This window comes from Cheilinus undulatus, linkage group 17, assembly GCF_018320785.1.
Source record: "Cheilinus undulatus linkage group 17, ASM1832078v1, whole genome shotgun sequence".
NCBI lineage: Eukaryota > Metazoa > Chordata > Actinopteri > Labriformes > Labridae > Cheilinus > Cheilinus undulatus.
Genome location: NC_054881.1, coordinates 17511781 through 17536628, shown reverse-complemented (window position 1 = coordinate 17536628; position 24848 = coordinate 17511781). Strand labels below are relative to the sequence as shown.

General features: G+C 39.7%; 1 protein-coding gene across 4 annotated transcripts in view; it reads right to left on the bottom strand.

Annotated features, from left to right (window-relative positions):
- The window catches only part of LOC121524730 (transcription factor 4-like), a 349074-nt gene that overhangs the window by 266285 nt on the left and 57941 nt on the right, over window positions 1-24848 (bottom strand). For all 4 annotated transcript variants that reach the window (XM_041810216.1, XM_041810213.1, XM_041810215.1 and 1 more), the window contains 2 exons: window positions 2294-2349; window positions 484-559 (listed from right to left, as the gene is read on the bottom strand). In XM_041810216.1, the coding sequence (XP_041666150.1) occupies window positions 484-559; window positions 2294-2349 (132 nt within the window). The remainder of the gene's footprint in view (window positions 1-483; window positions 560-2293; window positions 2350-24848) is intronic.

The window sequence follows — 24848 nt, the reverse complement described above, 5'->3', positions numbered from 1 at the left end:
AGAGCAGGTAGATTCAGATGGCTGAGAGCTGACATCCTCCATATTTGATGCATCCAGTCAAAGGTAATTAAGCTCTGAGTGTGTGTGGGTGTGTGAGTACATCTGCATGTGTGTCAGTGATTATATATGTCTGTGTGACTGAGAGAGAGAGAGCGAGAGAGAGAGAGAGAGAGGGGCAGATTATCTGTGTCAGTGGCCATTTGCTCACAACTGGCGCCACATCGGAGAGCCAGAGGCAGAGAGCATCATGGGTAAATGAGCACACACCGCCTAGCGTTTTCCACACAGCAGGCAGAGAGAAAGAGAGAAACTGCATGCCAGATGACCTGTCTCCTCCGGTGTACGCCAGTGTTTCACTAATTCTCTGCACACACGCGGTCAGATCCAAACCCAGCAGAGCGGCCAATCCAAAGTTGATGGAGAGAAACAAAAGCATCGCAATAAAACACACAAACACACACAACCATGCAGTCAGTGGTGTACCTGCAAGCCTGGAGTTGGCGTAGGGCGGTGAGAGGCTGTCATGTGACGCCATGTACTGAGACCCTTCTGCATAACTCTGTAGAAAGAGACACTGGGATCAACAACTATGTTTGCTTATATCATACACAAAATATGAAAAAGGACTAACTACAGTGCTGTGAAAAAGGTTTTGGAGGGATATTTGTCACACTTACAAGTTTCAGCTCATTGGATAAATTTGAATGCAGTTTCTAAATGATGATTTTATTTGTTAAGGGAAAAAATACATCCAAACCTACCTGGCCCTATGTGAAAAAGTAATTACGCCCTAACATTAATAACTGGTTGTGCCACCTAACGACTGCAAGCAAGCATTTGCAGTAATTGGCAATAAGTCTTTCACGTCGCTGTGGAGGGATTTTGGCCCCCTTTTCTTTATAGAATTGTTTAATTCAGCCCACATTGGAGGGTTTTTGAACATTAACAGCCTGTTTAAGGTCATGCACAGCATCTCAATCCAGACTTTGACTAGGCCACTCCAAAGCCTTCGTTTTTTTAACACATCCATAGGTGGATTTGTTTGTTTGGTGTATTTCTGACCATTGTCTTGCTTCTTATAGCCGCACATTGTCCTTCTAGGTTTTCTGGTAGAAAGCAGAATTCATGGTTCCATCAGTTAGAGCAAGTCATCCAGGACCTGAAGCAGCAAAGCAGCCCCAAACTATTGCACTACCGCCACTGTTAGACTGTTAGAAATGCTGTTAGTTTTACCCCAGATGTAACAGGGCACCACCTTCAAGAAAGCTCATCTTTTGTCCCATCAGACCACAGAATATTTTCTCTTTGTGCTCTTTTTGGTTAGCAATGGTTTTGGCTTTGGAACTCTCCCATGGATGCCATTTTTGCCAATCTCTTTTTTATGCTGAATCATGAAGACTGATCTTAACTAAGTCAAGTGAGGCCTGCAGGTCTTTAGATCTTGTTCTGGGTTCTTTTGAGACCTCCTGGATGAGTCGTTGATGCACTCTTGGAGTAATTTTGGTAGGCCGGCCATTACTGGGAAGGTTCGACACAGTTGCAAGTTTTCTCCATTTGTGGACAGTGGCTCTTACTGTGGTTCACTGGAGTCCTAAAGCCTTAGAAATGGCTTTGTAACCCTTTCAAGACTGATTGATGTCAATGACTTAGTTTCTCATCTGTTCTTGAATGTCTTTAGATGTGCTGCTTTTTGAGATTTGTGTAATCTTAACATTTTAAAATTAGTTTCATTTTCAGAAAATCTTAGGTGTGACAAATGCAATAGAAGAGGAAATCAGGGAGGGGGAAAAACTTTCCACAGCACTGTACATTTAAAGACTTTAGGCCCAATTTAGGAGAGGGACCCAACTGCAGTCAAGTTGGCCGACACAGGCGTCGCTATACATCCAATCCATGCCGGACAGTCCCAAGCGGAAGTTTCTTCTTTGTGTTGGACTCAGCTGCCAGTGTTTGTCAGTCTTTTTCGCGCCTAAGCCTAACCCTTGGTGCTGGATCTTAAATATATCACCTTCCACACTGCCTTACCCTGAACCTAAACACTCGGGTTTTAATGCCTAAGCCTAACCTTAGACGTACGGACTTCCAGTTGAGACTGCTGGCATGGATTGGATGTGTGTTGGCCATTTTGTCTGCATCAAGGTACTCTTGCAATTTGGGGCAGATGCAGTGTTGGTTAAAATATACAAAAAGTTAATAATATAAAATCTAATATGCAATTAAATATGCCTACATCAGCCTATATCAAAGCTTCTCATTCAGTCATTTCAGTAGAAATGATGTTGTTTGTATTTACCTTGGAAGAACGGCTTCCACTTGCCCATGACCCTGCACTCGTTCTCTCCTCCATATCTGAATGAGAAAGAGAGAGGGGGACGGAGAATTAGACGACATAGAACACAACACACGGGTTCAGATTAGTAAAGTTGAACCAGGAGATGATCATCCAATGAAAAATACAGTTCAAAGAATTAATGAGAGAAAAATCATCCCTTCATGCAGAGCAGTCTTAGCAAAAACAACATACATTGAGTAGTATGGTGTCAACTGAAAACAAAGATAAGAGCAACATATTGCCATGCCTTTGCCTTTGAATAAATCCTGCATGCATAGAAATGACCCAGGAGCTTCTGCAGTGAACATCTAAAGTCCTCTGATCCATCTCCTCACATAATCATCTAATACTCCATACTGATTAATACTAATGTAAACAACTACAGCTGCATCACTGTCATTAAACGTTATTGATCATGATTGTAGAGTCTTTATGTCTCTGTGAAATGTAATGGTCCTTTAAGCCTCCTGCAGAGCACTAATCCGCTCTGTCATCACACTAGATTCATGTTTTATCCGTCAAAGGTCAGTCTGTGGGCTGAGAGGTCACAGGTGACCTTATAATGGTGCTACATGAGCAGTCACGGAATCATGACAGTCTCCACTTGGGGGGGGGGGTGTTTAAACAGTGGTGAAACCAGCAACAGCTAAACAATGTAAATGTTGAGACGTGTCAGGTGTAAGTAAAAACATCCCAGCCTTCGGGGTTTTTTTTTTTTTTTTTTTTTTTCAGCTGGAACAAATACCAGTAAATGTTGACACAAAACCTTCAGATATCTGATAGAAAGCTGAAGATGAATTTCATCTCTCAGCATGACAATCACTCAAAGCATACCTCTAAATCTACAAAAGAATGGCCCCACCAGAAGAGGATAAAAGTTTTGGGCTGGCCCAGCTAGAGCCTAGACCAGAAAGCTGCTAAAAAATTAAACAAAATCTGTAGGGTGACATGAGGAGGGCGCTGTCATTGTAATTTTGACAGATTTTGAGCACTTTTGCAGGGAAATATTGCTGTGTCGAGATAGAGTCCTTACCAAAACAACCGTTTTAATGAAGTATAAACCTGGGGAAACGCACTTAAATGCCACCAGGTTTCCATTAATTATCATTTTTTCCTCCTTAAAGATTGTTCAAGAGAATTGTAAATGTAATGGGTTATATGGCAGGTGGAGAAAGTTCTGTAGCTGTATACCTTGGCATCATTATTTTACATCACAAAATGACAAAATCTTGATTTCTTTTAGATGTTTCTGATTATTTTTCTTAATTAAACATTTTTTAACCAGAAGAAAAAACTCACAAACCATAAGAAGCCAAATACAATGTCAAACCCAAAAATACATTGAAAGACAAGAATTTACAAGTTAAAGAGCGGGTATTATAAATGTGTTTCCCTCCAAGTCACCTAACTTTCTCTTAATAGCATCCAAAGGACCAGGTCATTAAGTTGTAAACAAACCCACCATCCCCACTGTGAAGCATGATGGCGGCAGCATTATGCTGTGGGGATGCTTCTCAGCAGTCGGCCCTGGAAGGCTTGTAAAGATAGAGGGTAAAATGAACGTGGCAAAATATAGGATATTCAGTCTAAAGAACTACAGCTTGGGAGAAGATTTATTTTTCAAAAAGACAATGACCCGAAGCATACAGCGAAAGCTACAAAGAAATGATTTAAACACAACAAGGTGAACGTTCTGGAGTGGCCAATTCGAAGCCCTTACCTCGATTTAATGGTACATTTGTGATTGGACTTGCAAAGGGCTGTTCACACGTGTGACAACTTCTCCATGTGTGAGTGTGTTTGTGGATGTGCTAGTGTGTATCTCAGTAGAGGCAGAGAGGTACAGGTGGAGGAGAGACCGTAGTTAAATGGACCACTTGTTGAATGATTTATGGTAGTGTTCATCTCTGGCTTGGATAAAATCATAAAAATTTGGAGCAAGACAATTTTTGGCACGTCTTCTTTTTCTTAATCAAATTTACAAAGCAGCAATTGTGAGAAGAGTGCAAATAAACTGCATATATTTCTTTAACTGCATTGATTTTTCTTTGATTAATTAATCAAGACTTGTCAAAATTTCCTGTAGACATTCAAACTCATAAAGTGTGACTCCGACATTCATCCTCCTGTGTCCCACAGACAACAGCTACCATGTTTTTTATAAGGACTTGTAGAATAATGATGCCAAGAAGTCAACAGACATTGAAAAATTACACAGTGGGGGTGGTGATGGACAGAGGGGTAATTTTATACGTGACAGGTAGGCCAACAGTTCACCCAGGTCAACTGAAATGTGCTGCTCTCACTAACATAACACACTAACACACTCTGACAAACGGCACATGAACCCACAGTTGTCTGGTTCATTGTAGAGCACAAATCTCTCCTCAATAGGCTCTCTATTGTGTCAGTATGTGTATAGTGAGCAGCTTACATTCATTGTTGAGTCATTTGGACTGTCAGCTTATCCCTGTTTGAGTATCAGTCTGTGTGCATATGGATGTGTTAGTACAATAGAAAAAAAATGGTTGTTACAAAAACCCTTTGGAGTCAAACCAAACGTCAGCACCTCAACAAAAGTACCTTTAGGTGACCTGTCTGTAGAGCAGATTAGAACAGAATAGATGTAAGATTACATAAAAATAGTCAAGATTTGGTGGTTTAAACTCTTGATATGTTTTGAATTTAGCTTTGACTTTTGATCTTTCTGATTCAATAACATGATTAGTTTAACTAAAGTTGAACACCATTCAATTCAAACAGTTACTAAGATGTAACACAACCATTAATAGCCTGGAGCTGGGTTGCAGAGCAGCATGGCAACATGTAGACCTTCTGCACAACTTCACTTTGACTAGAAATGTTCTTCCTGTTCGTGCTCAGTTGATGTGAATTAAGGGTTAGAGTTTTGTGGAAATATATACAAGTACAGCTGAGAAAAATGTCAAATGATTGGCATGGCTTAAAGGCAACACTAAGACCGAATAGCATTTTACCCTGTTCTATAAACCTCATATGAACAAATGTCATTCAGAATATCAACCTGCAGCAAACTTTGCTACACACTGCAACCAAAAATGAGCTATTTGGTGCTAGCATGATGGCCAACTCCAGCTTCATGACACTATCCCTTCATGTCACCTTTTCATCTTAGTAATTTTGTTCATTTAAAATCAGACATGATTGTCAGCAGTAGTGTTAGCAGGAAGTCAAAGTCTAACAAACCATTAACATTAACCCTTTAGGTGCCACATTTTTTTCAAGAAAATATTCAATTTTGATATCAAGATTTCCAAAGGCTGTAGCTTGAAAGTGGTATGAGATAAAGGCATACTGTAAATGAGAAAAATCTTCAGTATGACCCAAAGTTTGTGATGGGAGTAAATTCACTAATCTAATTGCATATTCTGACATCAACCATGAACACCCCCGCTGCCTCCACTGCCATTGGCTGTGCCTTTTCTCCCCCAGCTTCTACCACGTCTGCCACTACCTCCGTCACTATTCGCATTGTTTTGACCAGCAAAGCATCGGCTTCGGTATGTGCTGCTTGTGGACTGTCTTGGCGCACGGACTCGCTATCGCTGCTCACAGACGCACCATCAGTTTCGGTCTCACCGGACGACTGAACGTCGAGGGTGAATATTCCTCTTCGGTGAATATACCTCAACAGTAAACAGACCTCCCAGCATTGTGAGTATTCTCGCTACAATTAGCTCTCTTTCTCTCTTCTCGCTCTGACTGCAACCACTACTACCACTTCCTCGTCTCTTCGACCGAGGGTTCGTCTTTCAAACTCTATGTACTCCAAAACTTTGAATAGAAACACACCCACAAATGCTGCTCGGATTGAAGTTACTCATGTTCGCCATCTCCTGGTGTAAAGTAGTAACAACATTAGGCACCATATTGGCAGCTAGAGCTTGTTTAATTCAGCAATGTTGCTTGTCGCAATTTTGTGACTTTGGCGCTTAAAGAGTTAACTTTGTCCAAGTAAGCTGAGGGGGCGGGGCTTGGCAATAGGCCAATGCACTAGGTGGAAAGAGAAGAAAGGCTTCAAATGATCATATTCTGCAGTGCAACTTATCTTGCTATCTTATAAAGTGTGTGAACGACACCGCAGACCGTAGTCTCTGTTAACACACTGATGATCCCTGGAGAGCTCCAATGTGTAAAAGTTGGAGGACAGAATCAACAACAAAGTATTCCTATGGAGCAATGGGCTAATGAGCTTTATGCAATTTTTAAGGAGGTAGATCTACAGAAATAACATTCAGTATGTTGAACTGGAGCTGACTGAAACAGCAAGACCCAGTGACCCCGAGCATACAGAGAAAGCTACACAGAAATGTTTTGTGCTTATGTTGACGTTCAGTCTTATTTAGGGGAAACACACTGCATAATTTGAATGATGGTGAAATATGACTGGAACAGGTGTAAAAAGAAGAATATAACTTTAAAGTAATGAATGACTTTATAATCAACATCAAATAAAGTACTGTAGGAAAAGAGGGTTTGACTGCCTGAAAATCAAAGTGTTACCCTGTGTTTTTAGACTGCTTCGTCCAGCTACTACAGAGAAAGTTCGGCAACTTGCTTGTGAGATGTGGTGGTGGGAAAATTCACTCAGAGTAGAAAAGTTTGATCCAGAAGAAGAAAAAGTGGAGGTGAGGATGGAAGAAGAAGAGGGTGAGGAGAAGAGGAATTAAAGAAAGCATCCTCTAGTATTGAAAAATAAGAGAAGAGGAAGATTGGAAGAGAGGGAGGTGAGGAAGAGTCGCAGGGAAAATCCAGGGTTGGTGTGCGGGAGTTGAAAGACATCCTGGAGGAGGAGAGAAGGAGTGAGAAGGAGGCATCCATGTGTCCTGCACCTGATAAGGCCTCCGATTGAGGGCTATAAATTACAGCAGAGAGAGGGGGAGAATTTACACACAAACGGGAAAATACTCTCTTTAAAGCACACATTCATACCTCTCTCTCTCTCTCTCTCTCTCTCTCTCTCTCCCTCCCACTCACACTACGGGTCATCTATCATCAGTTAATGAACTTAGACTGACAGACAGCTCCATGTCTCTCACACTGATCCTATTAAGACCTGCTTGACACAAAACAGACTCCTATTAATACAGTTATAGCCTCTGTGCGTGTGCATTAAAGAGTGTGCGTATAATCGCTGAGGACAAAAACAGGACTGTACCCGACTGAGCTGCTCCTCACATCATTTCTAAAGAGGAGATTTTGGGGGGAATGGAGCAAAAGAAAATGATTAATGATGAGAGTAGAGCTGGCTATGCTTAGACCAGTGGTTCTCAACTGGTGGGTCAAGATCTGAAAAAGGGTCACGATCTGAAAAAGGGTCACAAATGTATGGCTGGAAAGAAATTGTGGTCTAGGATGCTTGGAAGCCCTGAGGCTCAAACTGCAACATTATTCATGAAATAATGGTTGAAATGTTTTAATAATTTGGGTATTTATGTTGTCATTTTACATGTTTGAAATAGAGATATTAATCAATTAGTCAATCAAAAGGAATGTAAAAGAAATCATGACTTCTTTCATCTATAAACTCAGGATTTACAGCCCCATTTCCAAAAAAGTTGGGGCATTCAAAAACAGAATGCAATGAACCCATATTTTATTCACAGTAGAACATAAGCAAGATATAAGCTGTTGAAACTGAGACATTTTACCCTTATTAAAGTATTAGCTCATTCTGAATTTGATGGCAGCAACACATCTCAAAAAAGTAGGTACAGGACCATGTTTATGTTTGTGTTTGTGTAGCATCTCATATGGAAAGTGTGGAGACCAGTTGCTGGAGTTTTAGGAGAGGAATGTTGTCCCATTCTTTTCTGATGAAGGATTGTAGCTGCTCAACAGTCTTGGGTCTTCTCTGACAGATTTTTCGTTGCTCCAAATATCTTCAACTGGTTAAAGGTCGTAGGCCAGACAAGCACCCGGACTCTTCTACCTCTGCTGCCATGTTGTTGTGATGGATGTGGTATGTGGTTTAGGGTTGTCTTGCTGAAATGAGCAAGGCCTACTTTGAAGGAGAAATTGTCTGGTTGCTCTAAAACCTCTTTATACTTTTCAGCACTGGTAGTGTCTTTCCAGATGTGTAAGCTGCCCACGTCATAGGCACAAATGCAACCCCAAACCATCAGAGATCCAGGCTTTAAAACTACAAGCTGATGGTCCCTACCTTCTTTAGTCTGCAGGACACAGCCTCCATGGTTGCTAAGACCATTACCAAATCTTGATTCAATCGACCACAGAACAGTTTTCCGTTTTGCCTCAGTCCCAGAGAAGACAGCGTTCTTTCTGGATCCTGCTCACATTTGGCTTCAGCTTTGCATGATACATCTTTAACTTACATTCGTGGATGGCAAGTTCAACTGTGTTGACGGACAATGAATTCTGGAAGTGTTCCTGAGTCCGTGCAGTGATTTCCAGCACAGAATCATGCCTGTTTTAATGCAGAGCCACCTGAGGGCCCAAAGAGCTCAAGCAGTCTATGGTGACCTTCAGCATGGTCCCTTGCACACAGAGAGTTCTCCCAATTCTCTGCATCTTTTGATGATGTAATGTACCGTAGATGGTGGGATATTCAAAGTCTTCACAATTTTGTATTGAGGAACATTCCTCTGAAATTGTTCCACGATTTTCAGACAGTATTTCAAAGATTGGTGAACATCTGCCCGAGACTCTGCCTCTCTAAAATGCTCCTTTCATACTCAGTACTGACCTGATACCAGTTAACCTTATTACTTGAAAATTGCTCCTCCAGCTGTTTTTCATTAGTAACACTTACTTTTCCAGCTTTTTGTTGCTCCGTCTTGAGATGTGTTGCTGGCATCAAATTTAAAATGAGCTAATGATTTTCATGAAATTGTAAAATGTCTCAGTTTCAACATCTGACGGGTCATGTATGTTCTACTGTGAATAAAATATGGGTTTATGAGGTTTGACAACCATTGCATACTGTTATAATTTATATTATAAGCAGCGCCACAACTTTTTTGGAATTAGGGCTGTAGTCTGATAGCTGAGAATACAACAGTCTAAAGTCAATTATAACTACAAAAATTTGTCATTCTTCAATGAAATGGGTGAAAGCATGCTGGTGACTGCAGGTTGTAACACACTGACACTCAGAGACGATGATGATGGTAATAAGTGGTCTCTGATTGACAGAAATGAGGACAGTGGTCGTGCTGTGAGGACATCAAGCGTGTCTGTGTGCGTGCACCTGTGTGAGCTCTGTAGCTTCACTGTTCTCATCTGGTCTCCAACCAAACTCTATAATTAACTGTAGGCCTGCACCATCCCCCAACAACAACAACACCACAGAGCTCACCAACGTCAGACAGTGCAGTGATCAGAGAGACTGACATTAGATCTCTTTAGGTTGTTTTTTCATTTCTTCAAATCAAATAAAACCACTGAACAAAATCATGTTGACTGAAAACTTATAAAAGTAAAGACAGAACAAATGTTTTTTGGAAGGAAATGATCAGAACTCAACATATGCGGCCCAGCTAAAAGACTGGATAACACACAACATTTATTTTAGGAGAACAAGTCTGTCAGAGTGAGCAAAAAAAGAGAGAATTTGGTTATTACCGGAGATGAAAAAGAGACTGTGGTGGTTTTGTAACCTTCATATTCTCTAAAGAGACACTGAGGAGTCTTTCAGCCAAACGATGCTGTGTAATCAAACACTGTTACACCATCTCTGCTGGGAGCATTTCAGACACTACATCTCCCATGGACACCACTGCAGCCATAATGAGCTTTAAAAGCCTTGAAGACAACATTAATTGGAATTTACTTTAACTGTGTTATACCTCCAAATGGAATCAAACAGTATCCTGTTTGTTAAAACGTTTTTGGAATTTGTGGTTTTTGTATCCTGGGATTGACAATTTTAGTGCGGCGTACAGTAGATGGAAAAACTAACTCTAAAGCTGCTCTGTTTTATCATTAAATATCATACTAAATCCACAAAAGTTAGGACTGTGTAAAATGTGAGCAAGAAACACACAGTCTCACACACAGTTAGACAAGGAATAAAGACAGGAAACGAGCAGCAGCAAAATAAAAGAAAGGAAACGAAATGAAAGAAGGAATAAGGACAGGAAATAAGGAGTGAGAGAAGCTTTAAAGACAGGAAACCAGCAGCAATAGAAGAAGGGATTAAGGAGATGAACAATGCAATCTCATAAATTCATATCTTATTCACATTAGATCATAAGCAACATATCAGACGTTGAAACAGACATATTAGATCTTGTCTGATGTAGGATTCTGTTCAACCGTCCTGGGTCTTTTCTGCCGGATTTTTCCTTTGATGATGCACAGTCCAGCACCTGGACTCTTTTACTGTGAAGCCATGCTGTTGTGATGGATGTGGTATGTGGTTTTAGCATTGTTGCTGAACTATTCAAGGCCTTCTCTGAAAGAGATGTCATCTAGATGGGAGTATACCTTGCTCTTAAACCTCTATATACTTTTCAGAAATGATAGTGCCTTTCCAAATGTGTAAGCTGCCTTTGCCAATGCACTAATTCAACTCAATACCACTGGAAATGTAGACTTTTAAACTGTGTGCTGATAACTAGCTGGATGGTCCCTCTCATCTTTAGTCAACAGGACATGGCATCCACGGTTTTCAAGAAGAATTTCAAATGTTATTAACCTGGCCACAGAACAGTTTTCCCTTTTTGCCTTGGAGCTTTGGCCCAGAGAAGACGGCAGCATTCCTGGATCCTTGCATGAAATTTTTCACAACTTTTAGAGACAGTTTCTGCCCATCTTTCACTCTGAGAGGCTCTGCATCTCTAAAATGCTCCTTTTATAACCGTCATGTTGCCTGATCTTTTGCGAATTAACCCTAATTTGTTTTAAAAAATTCTCTTCCAGTTGTTTTTTTAAGTGCCACTTACTTTTCCTGCCTTTTGTTGCCCCGTGCCTAATTTTTTTTGAAATGTCTTACTGCCATCAAATTCAAACAGAACAAATACTTTCCATGAAATGGTAAAATGTCTCAGTAAGAACATCTGATACGTTGTTTATAATCTACTGTGAATAAAATATGGGTTTACGAGATTTACAGTTCATTGCATTCTTTTATTTACATTTCATATAGCGTACCAACATTTTTGGAATTGGGTTTTACATCCATTTTTTCTGTTATTTTGTTGTTTCCTCTTAAACTTGCACCTTTAAAAATTGCACTCTTCTTTTTTATTCTAATCCATCTCCAAGCCCCGAGGAACACTGATTCTTTCCTCTGGACCAGCATGGAGTTGGGTTCAACGGCTGAACTGGTTCTTCAAGCCCAGAGTTAGTTCTTTGGCTATGATAAACCAAAGAACTGATGCTGGGCTAAGCACTAGTTCTGATCAAGCCCTGGAACCAGCTTGGTGAAAAGGGGAGAACAGAGAATGAAAGAGGTGAGAAGTGGCAAGGAGAGAGGAAAGAAGGAGCAAGAGACATGATAAGAAGAAGGATTAAAGAGAGGAAACAAGAGGCATAGAGGAAATAAAGGAAAAAAACAAGACGCAAGGGGTGGAGACAGGAGAGAAAACAAGGAACAAGGAAAACAAGGAAGAGTAAAGAAACAAAGGACACAAAAAAGAGAGAATAAGAGCAGCTAATAATAAAAGCAGATACAGAGTTTGGAAGGGAAACAAGACTAAAACGGAGTAAAAACACAGCAGAGGACATCCAGACAACAAGCAGAGAACTTGAAGAGGAAGATGAGTAGGGACAAGATGATGAGAGAATTCAAAACAAGTAAAAGAAGCTGAAAACAACACAAGAGGAGGTTGCAAATCCATTAATCCCTTAAAGATGAATAATAATATAACACTGCAGACAAAGCTAGAGTAACAGAGAGGGACAACGAAGCCTGAAAGAATCATTTTATATAACATAAAGAGGAACTTCTTGTACTTTCACTGAACTACATTCATGTTATTAACCGGAGTAACACATTAAAATGAGAGTAAGAATTAAGAGTCAGATTACGTGTCTGTATCTCTTCTTTTAAAGCTGCTTAAACTGTCTAACACCCACAATCCCGCTGAGTTTGTGTCTGTTACTGTGTGTGTATGAGGGAGAGGGAGGCCAGGCAAGCAGAGGAAGTGATGTAATAATCATTTTCAGGAAGTTTCCCATGTCCTGTTTTGCACATGATTCCCAGGGTCCATTAAAAAAGTCAAAAAAAAAAAAAAAGACTCCCTCAGTCCTTTCCTATCCTCTTTTCTTTGACCTGGATAAAAAAAAGTCACAGGGTCAGGGAGAAGTGTGAACAAGAGGATGCAGCTGAACACTAGACAGATGAAACAGATATGACAACTGCGATTTACCATTGATAGACTACAAAATACTGTATGCATCTATTCTGCAGTGCCTTCTCTGTTTCTCAAGTCATCAAATAGATCAGCGATTCCCAAAGCAGCCTGAAGTATGACGGGAGGGGGAGATTTAAAAACAATGTTACCAAAGCTTTGCAGAGTTTTTGAAGGGACTTTGAGGTTAATATGAGGCCAACAGTTGCACCCCCATCAGACAGAAGAAGAAAAAATCAAGGACAAGAAATTAAAACAAGTCATATCTAGCCAATGGAAGATCTCTACAACCTGGTTTAATAAGGCAAGGCCGTCCATGAAGGTGCATAAACAGGAGAGCTTTCTGGGGCCCAGCCAAACTGAGGGTCCCACGAAGGTCAGCAAAATCATGGTCTATGATGTGATAATGATAATTTATTTTCAACCTGAGTAACAGCCACTCTTATCTAACCAATATTATTGCTGAAGTATAAATATAGCCTTTTTTAATGTAAAGCCATTTTCTTAAAACAGAATTACCTTTTTATTGGTAATGTTAACAATGTGGATTGGCAGATTGAACTACATAATTAAGGAAAAAATGTCTGACTTCATAGCTGAACCATAATGTACAAAAACATCAGGATGCCAGAAAATAAATTAGAAGAAAATGAGACTAATCTTTTGGAAAATAATAGAATAACTGTGAAAGGGGACAAAAAATGGGTAGAAAGAGGCTAAAAATGGTCGAAACAAACAAGAAATTGCATAAATTGATAAAATGTGGCAATAAAAGACAAAAAAGGGTGGAACTTGGCAAAAGGAAGTTGCAGAAATGGGTGTAAAGTGGCAAAAAATGGCATAAGTGGATTAAAAGTTGCAGAAATGGGCAAAAAGTGGTTTGAGTGGGTGAAAAGTGGTCAAAATGGGATATAGTGGCAATAAGCAGTAATAAAACTGGGAAAATAGTGGCAAAAAACAACCCAAAATTGGTTAAAAAGCAGCAAAACTTGGCCTAAAGGGGAAAAACAAGTTGCAGAAATAGGCAAAAAGTGGCAAAAGGAAGTTGCAGAATGGGCAAAAAGTGGTTAAAATGGGGGAAAAGTGGCCAAAATGGGGTATGGTGGCATTAAGCAGTGCTAAAATGGGCATATAGTGGCAAAAACAATGCAAAAATGGGTGAAAAGCGGCAAAAATTGGCCTTAATTGGTTAGATTGGGTGAAAAATGACGAAAAAGGTGTAAGATGAAAAGAAAAAAGCGGTTGCAAAAGACATAGCAAGAATGGGCAAAGATTGGCAAAAACTGGTCAAACGTGGCAAAAAAAATTGCATAAATGGGCACAAAGTGACAAAAATTAGTGAAAACTGGCAAAGGTGGGGTATTGTGGCAAAAAGGAGTAGTAAAAATAATGTCCAAAAAAACAAAGCAAGAGTTGGTATAAAGCAGCAAAAACTGGACAAAGTGGCAAAAATGGGGAATAAAAGAGGCAGAAATGGGCATAAGGTGGAAAACTAGGCAAAAAGCAGCAAAAAATAAATAAGTAAATAAAAAAAATTGCGGAAGGGGCAAAAACTGAAAAAGAAGGCAACAAGTGGCTAAAATAGGGAAAAGCAGTTGCAAATGATGTTGAAGAAGTGGGCCAAAATTGCAAATATGGGCAAAAAGTGGCATAAAAGGGCAAAAAGCAGTAAAAAAATAAGTGGAAAAATGGGCTGAAAGTGATCAAAAGAAGCATCATTATTGCGCTGGAAGTGATAAAGGTTTACAAAACACCTCAAATAAATAACAATAGAACCTAATAGCTTGACTCACTTTCAGATCTAAAATGACGTGACTGTTAGCACTGATGCGACTGATCTATCGATATCTGCAATAAATATAATCTGGGGTTTTCTCTGGGTTTTTCAGGGGCCCTGCCAAAGGGTGATCCTGATCAAGGTGAGAAAAGAAATATAGGGAAAGACAGAGAGGGAAGGCATGCACCAAACAGAAAAAAGGATCAAGATTTGACCTGCAAACTGTGTGTTGGAGCGCCAGGAGTATCTTGAATGGATGTTATTGAGCTAATCCAGCGCCCTTTGACCTTTTTCTTACCTTCTCTCTTCATCTTGCCATTCTTGATCTAACCATCTTTCTCTCTTTTTCTTTCTTCCTCTTCTCTTTCTCTATTACTCCTTCTCTCTTGTTATAATTCTGAATATTTCTTCCAATCTTCCTCCTTTCTTTTTTCTTCTCCTTCTCTTTTCATCTGTCCTTCTTACTCCTCTTAATTTTTACTCTTTCTTTATTTCCTTATAATCCCCTTTATTCCCTCCTCCTCCTGTTCCTTCCTTCCACTTATTTCCAAGTCTTTTTTTGTCTTAAACCCTTCCTACTTCCCTCCATTCATTCTCTCTTCCCTTGTTCTATATTTGTTTCCCTTTCTTGCTGTTACACTTGAACTTTCTCTCATTTTTCTCTCTTTATTTTCTCTTCTCTACATCTCTAACCATGATGTCCTCCACTTGTCCTAACTTTTTCCTGTTGCATTCCATCCTCCATCCCAGCTTTTTTCCACTTTTCCTCCCTCTGCCTTTTTATCCCATAATCCCTCTCTCATCTCTTCAATCAGTTCCTCCACCTTCCTCTTTTTCCTTCTGCTCTTCAGTTTTTCTTGCCTTCATCCCCTTAATTCCCCCACTTCATTCTTCCTTGTACTTCTCCTTCCTCCTCCTGTTCTAAATCTGCCCTTGGAGCCTTTGAGCAAGGCACAGCAGCAGATGGATCCTCATCTGAACCCCCCCCCTCCCGTCGCCGTGGTTACACAGCTCGGATGGAGAGGACAGTTGGAGATGAGGATGGAGATGTACCATCGATTGACATCTTGTTACCATAGTAACAAGATATGCAGTCTGGGAATGACCATCATGGAGGCTCTCAGAGAAAATAATGTATTTAATTAAAGAACAGATAGAAAAAAAACATTTTATTGATCATCTCCTGGGTTTGTAAAAGGAGTGCAGCTGTTTAGAGACCAGAAAATTACAACATTTAATACTTTTTGGTAGAAATCATCAAGTTTTGAAGAACATTTACAAGTTTAAATTTAGGGAGGGTGCAAACATGATTTTTATGTCTCCACAATGGTGATATATGAGACTGGAGGCAGGAAGTTTCCACTTTTCTGGTTGTCCATCCTTCTGTATATCTGTCCCTCTAGGATGTCTTCTTATAAGCCTGATGCCTCAAGAATGTTGTACAAATTTTTACCCCAGCCCAAGGGTGAGAGGTTTAAGTTTTGGAGGTCATAAGCCAAAGGTCAAAGTCATCAGGCCTTGCGTCCATCCCTTTCTTTCCAGGCAAGAATTTGGAGCACAATATCTAAGAACACATCGGTGAATTTTCTTCAAACTTTGCACAGTTGTTCATTCTGACACAGGATCTGTCCAACCACTCACTCCCTATTCCTTCTATAGTGCAAGATAGACTGGCTGCAGACCATTCATCTGTGAAGGCCACTCTCACAAACCATTCATCTGAGATCCCATTTGATCAAACTGTTGAAATAAAAAAGTATTAAACTTCTTTTTAGGGTTCAGGTTAACAGTTAGGACACCGAAAGATAAAAACGTGGTTAACCGTTTTATAAAGCTGAGTAGGCACATCCTTCATGAAAACATTCTAATGCAGCCAGTGTAGCTTATGTTGCTCTGTTAGCTGTGTAAGCTAAGGAGCTAACTGAGCTATGTAGACAACCTAGCTACAGCTAAGCTCACAAATCAGCTATGTAGCTATGTATCTATGTTATCTGTGTCGCTAAGACAGCTTTAGCTATGTTGCTAAAGCTCATGCTACTAATGTCACTTCATTGGCAAATGTAGTAACGTTAATTGCATAGCTAACGTAGCTAAAGCTAAGCTCACAAAGCAGCTTTGTAAGCTATGTATCTATGTTATCTGCATAGCTAAGTTAACATTATCTATGTTTGCTAAAGCTCATTTAGCTATACATAATGGAGCTACATAGCTGACAAAGCTAAAGCTAAGCTCACAAACTAGCTATGTAACTTATTTAAGTACGTTATCTAGCTACATTAGCTTTAGTGATGTTTGCTTTGGCTCATGTTACTAAAGCTAAAAAATCTTTGCTGGGTTAGGTTGTGACATTATTAACGTAGCTAGCATAGCTATGTTAGTGATTATTTAATGAATGTAACTGCCAAGTTTTGTTTATGAATAAAGCTGAATATATATATATATATATATATAGATATATATATATATATAGATATATAGATATATATATATATATATATATATATATACTGTGCTTAACAAATTTATAAGACCACCCTAACTTTAACCAAAGTAAGGTTTATGCCACAGCTGCCCTAAATTAACAGCATTGGTAATTACCAAAATCATTTTTTATGTTTCCGCGATTGGTAATACACCAATATGTAGAAGCTCTTTAACCCAAATGATATTTTTAATGCTGAAATATAATTATTATTGTTATCCATGAATTTTCTAATTTACTGATTTACAAAAAAACTGAAAAAAATAGTAAAGCACATAACATTTCTTGATTAATATGTCAAATTATAGTTATTTACTTGCATTCCTAAACAGAAAAATGAGTTTTAGTGGTTGAATGTTACGCTTGATTAATTTCTGACTTCTCAGAGAAGCCCAGTGAGCTGGCTCAAACTTGGGTGAATTCAGTTTGAAATTCCTCATTCCTGTTCAAAATGGTAGAACGTGGAGAGCTCACTGAAAATGAAAGAGTCCGCATTAAAGCACTTCATGATGCTGGGTTTGCTATAGAGATGCTATCTGTAATGGACTGTAGAGTGCACTCATCAGGAATGTTGATTTGCTGATTTTAGACACTCCTCAGGCACGGTTCTGTAATCAACATAAGGAGAAACAATTTTTCTGTTGTAAATCCTCTCTTTAAAAACACATGAAATATTACTGTAAAAATGCTGTAAATTTTTAACTTTCTTTCAGTGTTCAACATTTACACTTGCCTTGTTCTTCTATCCTCCGACACATCAGCCTCACACTCTCAGCCCTTTTATTTTTCATTAGTGGAAATCCTGCAGTTTCCCTTAAGTATACTAAACATGCCCTGCTGTATCCTAATAAAGGATTTAATGAAATCATGCACAACTAATGAATTGGCAAGATTAGATATTCCACCAAACCCAACCAATGAGTTCAGCAACTGATACTGCTAAAGGCAAGACACAGATTTAAGAAGCTTTATTTTACTCAAAGTGCAAAGCTTTTAGAACTTTATTTTCTATTTAACCTTTTTTAACCAGATGAAGACCCACTGAGATTAAGATCTCTTTCATAAGGGGGACCTGGTCAAGAGGCCACTTTAAGCAACTTTTCTTCCTCTTTCTGTAAAATTCCTCTATGATATTCCTAATACAAAACAAGAGATAAGATGCATTAATGGGTGGAGCTGAGCAGCAGGCCTGATGTGTACTACAAGATTGCTAGAAATGTCTAGTGTGGCCACAATTTTTATGAGGGTAGAGGGAGCTGCAGTTACAAGAGTGGACTTTGGCAACTGGACTCACAGCTGATGTCAGAGAATAACCATGGTCCATCAGGAATAAGCAGCACCAAACATGTGTATGAAAAAGGAAAACACACTTATACCAAGGAAAGTAAATTACACAAAATTATGTGATGTAAAATAAGTGACTGAAAAAATTCATTCCCCTTTAGAGAGACTGGCCTAATTCAACAGAGGTCCAGTCAGCTGGTAGCCTGGCACGGAAACCACTCATAGCGTTTGGGAAAGGGCAGAGCCTTTGGAAAAAAAAAAAACTTACGGGCCAATCAGAGCAACAAAACACGTGACGCATCTGCACCCCTACCGAAGGAGTAAGCTCGATATAGAACTACATAAAGCTGCAAATCATGGCGACTGTAGACATGTCAGTACACAACTTTTGTCATTTTTGAAAAGAAAACAACTCACTGCTGTTCTTTGTTCTTCTTTTGACGAAGAAATGTCGTCAAGTTCTGATAAAACTGGCGCTTTAGTGGCATCCACGCTAATCTCTTACACCATAATTGCACCGGCCTCTTGTTACCGCTTGCTTACAACTCCGCCGCGGACTCCGACTTTCGATGCTGACTGGTCCTGTCACTTTCTAACCGAGCCCAAACTGTTGTGTTTTCAAGATGAATTCAAGTGAGAAACACGGAAACAGCATACTTGCACTGGCCTCTTTTTGCTGCTTTCTAACCAGGCCCAAACTGCTCAGACAGGAGCTTTGCAAGATGGATTCGCCAGTGAGAAACACGGAAACGGGCGTACCCATCTGCTTTGCAAGGTTAGCAACAGTGCAGTCATGCCAAAAATCTGTGTGAAATTTCTGTAGTCTGAGCCGGCCTTTAGTCTGACCTTACTGACTCTAATTATGTGAAAACGGTTAACTTAAGTTTTGATATAACTGGCACTTTGGCAGAATCCGCCACAGTTGCACCGGCCTCTTGTTGCCACTTGCGTACATCACGACTCAGCCATGCCCAACAGTACTGCCCTTCGATGCTGATTGGTCCTGTCACTTTCTAACCGGGCCCAAACTGCTGTTCAGTGAATGTGTCTCAAGTGATTGCAGTATAAAGACACCTGTGTCTGGAAGGTGTAGTTACTTGTTAATCAGTATTCCTGGCTACCATTACACTACAAAGACAAAAGAACACTTCAAGCAATTAAGAGACAAAGTTATTGAAAAGTTAGGGGATGGATAATAAAATGTTACAAGGCACAGAACATCTCTCAGAGTTGAGATAAATTCCTCCTCAAGAAATGGAGGAATATGGCCCATGTGCAAATCTGCCTAGATCAGGCCGCCCTCACAAACTGAGTGACTGTGAAAGAAGGAGACTAGTGAGAGACAACTAAGACTACTCTGAAGGAGTTACAAGCCTCAGCAGCTGAAATGGGTGAGACCAACAACTGTTGCCCAGGTTCTTCACCAGTCACAGCTTTATGGGCGAGTGGCAAAGAGAAAGCCACTGATGAAGAAAACTCAATAAATCTCAACTGGAGGTTAACAAACATTTTCAACTGAAATTGTTGTCGAGTAAACCTGGCGTAAAATATAAATTAATTCACTGCTTGAAATATGACTTTAAGAAACCTTAAGAAAAACTGCTGCTTGTAAATAAAGCATACATCATAGTTCCCCTGGATTAGCACAGATGTTAGCGGTGCATATAATCCACTTTCTTTTCCAAAACAAATCCACAAAAACAAATCCATCACCTTAGAAATGTGTGTATGCTTTTTGTCAAACTCTACAGCTACTTATGGGGAATTTAAGAAGGAAATCAGGGTTCAGGAGGTTAATGACAAGAATTTCATTCATGTTTCTGTCTCACGCACATTCAGGCAACTTATTTCTGCACACACTGAGGCCAGCGTTTCCTGTCATTAGGCAGCAGAGCAGTTCTATAATTAGAACATCTGGACCCAAGTAAGTTTAGTGCCAGTGCCCTCACATGTGCATACACATGCATGCTATTTTCCATATGAACATGCATGCACCAACATTTGGAAACCATGCAACCACACAGTACAGTCATTTCCATCTACACTCATATTGAAACATGCTTTATATATCAGTCACTTTCTTTTTTTTATGCTTGTTTTTTTCTGCCGTTTTGTTCAGAAAAATGACATTAAAGCAAGAAAACAAACAACAGCTTGGAGAGCTAATGGCACACTAAATGAAGAGAGAGAATAGCTCGTTTAGACGGAGTAAGAGAGAGAGAGGGAGAGAGAGAGAGAGAGAGAGAGAGAGAGAGAGAGAGAACGTAAGAGGGGAAAAAAACATTAGCAAGTTCAAACACGGTTTTCTTGAATCAGCCACGTTATGTGTGTTTTTTCTAAAGACAGCCGAGCCTCAGAGCCTACAGAGGCCTTTCCAAAAAGAGAGATTATTATTGATAATAAGAAGGCTGTTCCTTTTTGTTTTGTTTTCTTTATTTATTTTTTTTCCATCTCTGTGGTGCAGGCGATTCCTTTGACAAACCCCCTCGTCTCTCCACACAGGCCCATGTGAAGCCGAGCCAACTGTGGCTTTAGATCTTTGCACACCATCACAACCAGAGGAACAAAAGAAAGTTTAAAAAAAAAAAAAAAAAGAAAAGAAAGAAAAATGTGTGTGCAAACTGGTCGGAAGCTATAAAGTGACAGAGTTAGCAAAAGTTTTCATAAAGCGTAAGTGAGAACAATTGAGATAAAGGAACAGAGCCAAAGGCAGGCTGGAAACCAGTTATGAGCAGAATTTCAAAAAGGGAAACACAGCCCACTGAAGTAGTAACTGATTTAATAATGACATATTTGTGGAGTCATGACTGGAACCTTTCATGCTCCAAGTAGCTAAAGTCAGAATTACATTAATCATGTTAAAAACTCTTACCTCAAATTCTAATGCAAATGAAGCAAAGTTGCACCACAAACCAACATACAGTCATACTTAACATTCTGCACAGAACTCAGACCAGGAAGTATGATACATTTTCAAAATAAATGACGGTGTTCAACACACATCAAGACATATCAGGCTTGGTAAATCTTTCACACAACAGATATGCCAAATAATCAAAGCTAATTTAAAGATTAAGGCTCCACTGATGTTAATTCTTCAGGGCTGATTCTGATACAGACTATTAGTAGCTTGTGAGACTAATGACAAATATTTTAAACCAATGTGCATTCAAAGTGAAAATGAGCCACAGGTATGTCTAGCCAATCAGATATTCTAATGGGTTTGAAAACAAGCCAAAAGAGCCCCCTTTTAAATAATTAATAAACAATTTAATTGGCGGTTTATAAAATGAAATGTTGAAACAGATAATTGACTGATCCTCCACAGAAAAAAAAGCTTCAGTGGCTTTGTTTCCTATATTGGAAGGTATTTTGCTGTTTTTCCTTAAAAAAACAAAACAAACAAAAAAAAAGAGCTAAATGAATTATGAGCTTTGAGGCAAAATTCTCAAGGTCAACCGTTTCCACATGATTAGAGTCAGTCAGGTCAGACTAAAGGCCGGCTCAGACGACTCAAATTCAGCCAGATTTTAGCATGACTGCACTGTTGCTAACCTTGCAAAGCAGATGGATACGCCCGTTTCCGTGTTTCTCACGGGCGAATCCATCTTGAAAACACAACAGTTTGGGCCCGGTTAGAAAGTGGCAGGACCAATCAGCATCGAGAGTCGGAGTCCGCAGCGGAGTCGTGACGTAAGCAAGCGGCAACAAGAGGCCGGTGCAATTATGGCGTAAGAGATTAGCGCGGATGCTGCCAAAGCGCCAGTTTTATCAGAACTTGATGACATTTCTTCATTAAAATAAGAACAATAAACAGCAGTGGGATGAACATTTTGTGTCTCCAAAAAAGAAAACACCTCATAGATCACTGGTCTCCAACCTGGGATCCAGGACCTCAGGTTAGAGACTTTTGTTGTTCAGAGAGAGAGGCAAAGATCTTAGGAGGTGTGCAAGGCTTTGTATGTTTTGAGGCTGCCAAAATTGGCAAATATTGATTACAACCATGATAAAGTAAGTATTACGTTGTTTATACAAATGTATTTTTATAAGAAAAGCATGCATGGGCCTTTTTTAGGGTTTTATCAGTGAAATAATTCAAATCCACGTTGATTTTTGACGGCAGTGTGTCAATTTTTCTTCTCTCTTGGGTCCTGACGGAGAGAGTCAGAGAGAGAGTCTTAGGTGCATGTTGGGGGGGCAACAGGGAAAAATGGTTGGGAAACACTGCCATAGATGATGGTTAAGAACAGCAGAATCTTTAAAAACAACAGTTGGAGGGTGACAGGATGAGTGTTTTGTCTGTCTGACTCATTATGGGCCAATCAGAGCAGCAAAACGTATGACACAGTAGGCTTTCGCCACCCCTATGACTAAACTGTAACAAAAGTTGTTCATCTAACTGGAGCCAATTGGTAAATCAAACTCTTACCAGAGCTGGTAAAAAAAAGAGCTGTCAGTGTGGTTCTTTTAATAAAGAAATGTTTTCGAGCTCTGATCAAACTGCTACAATAGCAGCATCCATGTTCCCTGGTCACCATTGTTTACAGGCTTGCAGTCACTCAAACAAAAAAGTTTAAACTTGTTCTTTCCTATAACTCATTGGTTTTCCCTGAAACACCCTAAAGTGACTCATTAAAGAAAGCACAAAAAGAGAAAGAGACAAAAATAAGGACTATGAGGCAGTGAGACCATCCTCACACAGACTGGCAGTGATTCAGGTGAGTTTTAGTCAAACTGCGTCTCTGGATAGATTTGTGTTTGACAATTCAATTAAGGCTTCTTTCTCTCCGCGGAGGTTTTTGTGTTTGTTGGCTTTATAAAACTCTATCTCATACACACCTGCCAGCTTAGAGCTAACACAAGCACAGGGACGAGTGAGCTTAATCATACAGAGAGAGAGAGAGAGAGAGATGGAGAGACGGAGGGAGATTTGAGAAACTGGAGAAAGTCCAGTGGGCTGGATGAGGAGAAGCACGGCGGTCTCTCAACAAGTGCAGAGAGAGGAAATCAGGAAACAGTTGTGCTGCGTTAAACAAGCTCGGAGAATTGTACCCTGACATCTGCTTTTAATTAGCCGGTAAAACAAGAAAACACTGCTCCATCTTTTTTTTTCCTATTTTTCCATCATCTTTTTTCTATTAACAAAGGCGAAAGTGGCCAATTTCTCCTGCCATCAATCCTTTTATCGACACAAAAAGCAGGTTGTCGCTAACTATCTCATCTCAAAGTCAAACTTGTTATGTTTTTAAATTCCAAATCCTCTCTCTCCTGATGGGACATCACTTGAATTCCCATAATGCTGCAGTATTCAAGGGAAATTTAAAGCTTCCCCAATTTGTCCCCCAAAGAGATGCAAAAAAGGACTCACATCCACAACAGAAGTTCACCAATTAAAACTTCTTCCATTATTTGTTTTTTAATCAGCACACAACAGAAAATTTAAGGTGACAAACTGCCATCTAACGAGGGAATAACACGGGAAACTGGTTCTCTTCTGTGCATTTTACTTCTGTATGTGTTCCTGTGATTTAAAGAAACAATTATAAAACTTGTTTATTGATACTGTAAAAAAATTGACATTTTGACAAAGGGTTAGCACATGACTTTAGCTGCCTAGCTAGGAGCTGGACATTTTACACTAAGCAGGGCAGTGCTTGTTAAATAAAAGTTCTATTTTCTGGCACTCTGTGACTTTTGAGTGGTCATCAGAGCAACTCTGACTCGTTAGTGGTGAAACAATGACTTAAAAAATGGATAAAATGATGTTTAATATTGGGTTTATTGGAATAATCTTTAAATGCCCCTCAAAGTCACCCAAGGTCCAGGCTCCCTTGAAAAGTCTCTTAAGGACTACGGAGGCATGGATAGCATAATTAGAATGGCAAAAACGGAGGGCTTCCAGGAGGGAAGAAGTGGTTTAACTTTTTGTAACCTCTGTCCCTTCTCGTCCTATACACAACAACGTCAGTGAAACAAGTGCAAAGAAACCACACTGAGAGCTTTTCTTTGCAGAACACCCCCTTCACTCCTGGCTTCAGCATGAGTTTTATCCAACTACTAGCTCCACCATTCATAAACTACAACAGTGTCTGAAGTAAATGTCGGTCCCAAACACTCTGCATGGGAGATTTCCCTAATGAGTGAAATATCTTAACACTGTGGACATATGAAACGGTCTATCTGGCGTGTCAGGTTGCTGCACTCCAGGAACGGATCGAGTGAGTGAAGGAGCATGCATTGCTCCTTCGTGGCACAAGCATAGTATGTGAAAACTCAGGGTAGGTCTAGTTGATAATCTATTCAAGCACTAGTCAATTCAAGGGGGTGGGTAGTTGCCCCCTAGAGGACGATTACCACTGGTGAAGAAAACACAGTAAAGTGTAAGAGTTAATCTTCATCTTCACTTGGGAACTAAATAGTCATTTCCTACTGTACAGAGGTACAGTAGGTATGATAGATACTTGAGCATTAACTAAGAAAGAATGATGTTTACTTGTAGACCTGCTCACATGACTTCCAGTCAGCTTGTCCTCTTGTCAACTTACAATCCAACAACAAAAAGCAGCTCATAGCACCAGAAAGAAAACAGTTTTGAGAACAGTTCCCCTAAGTATCCTT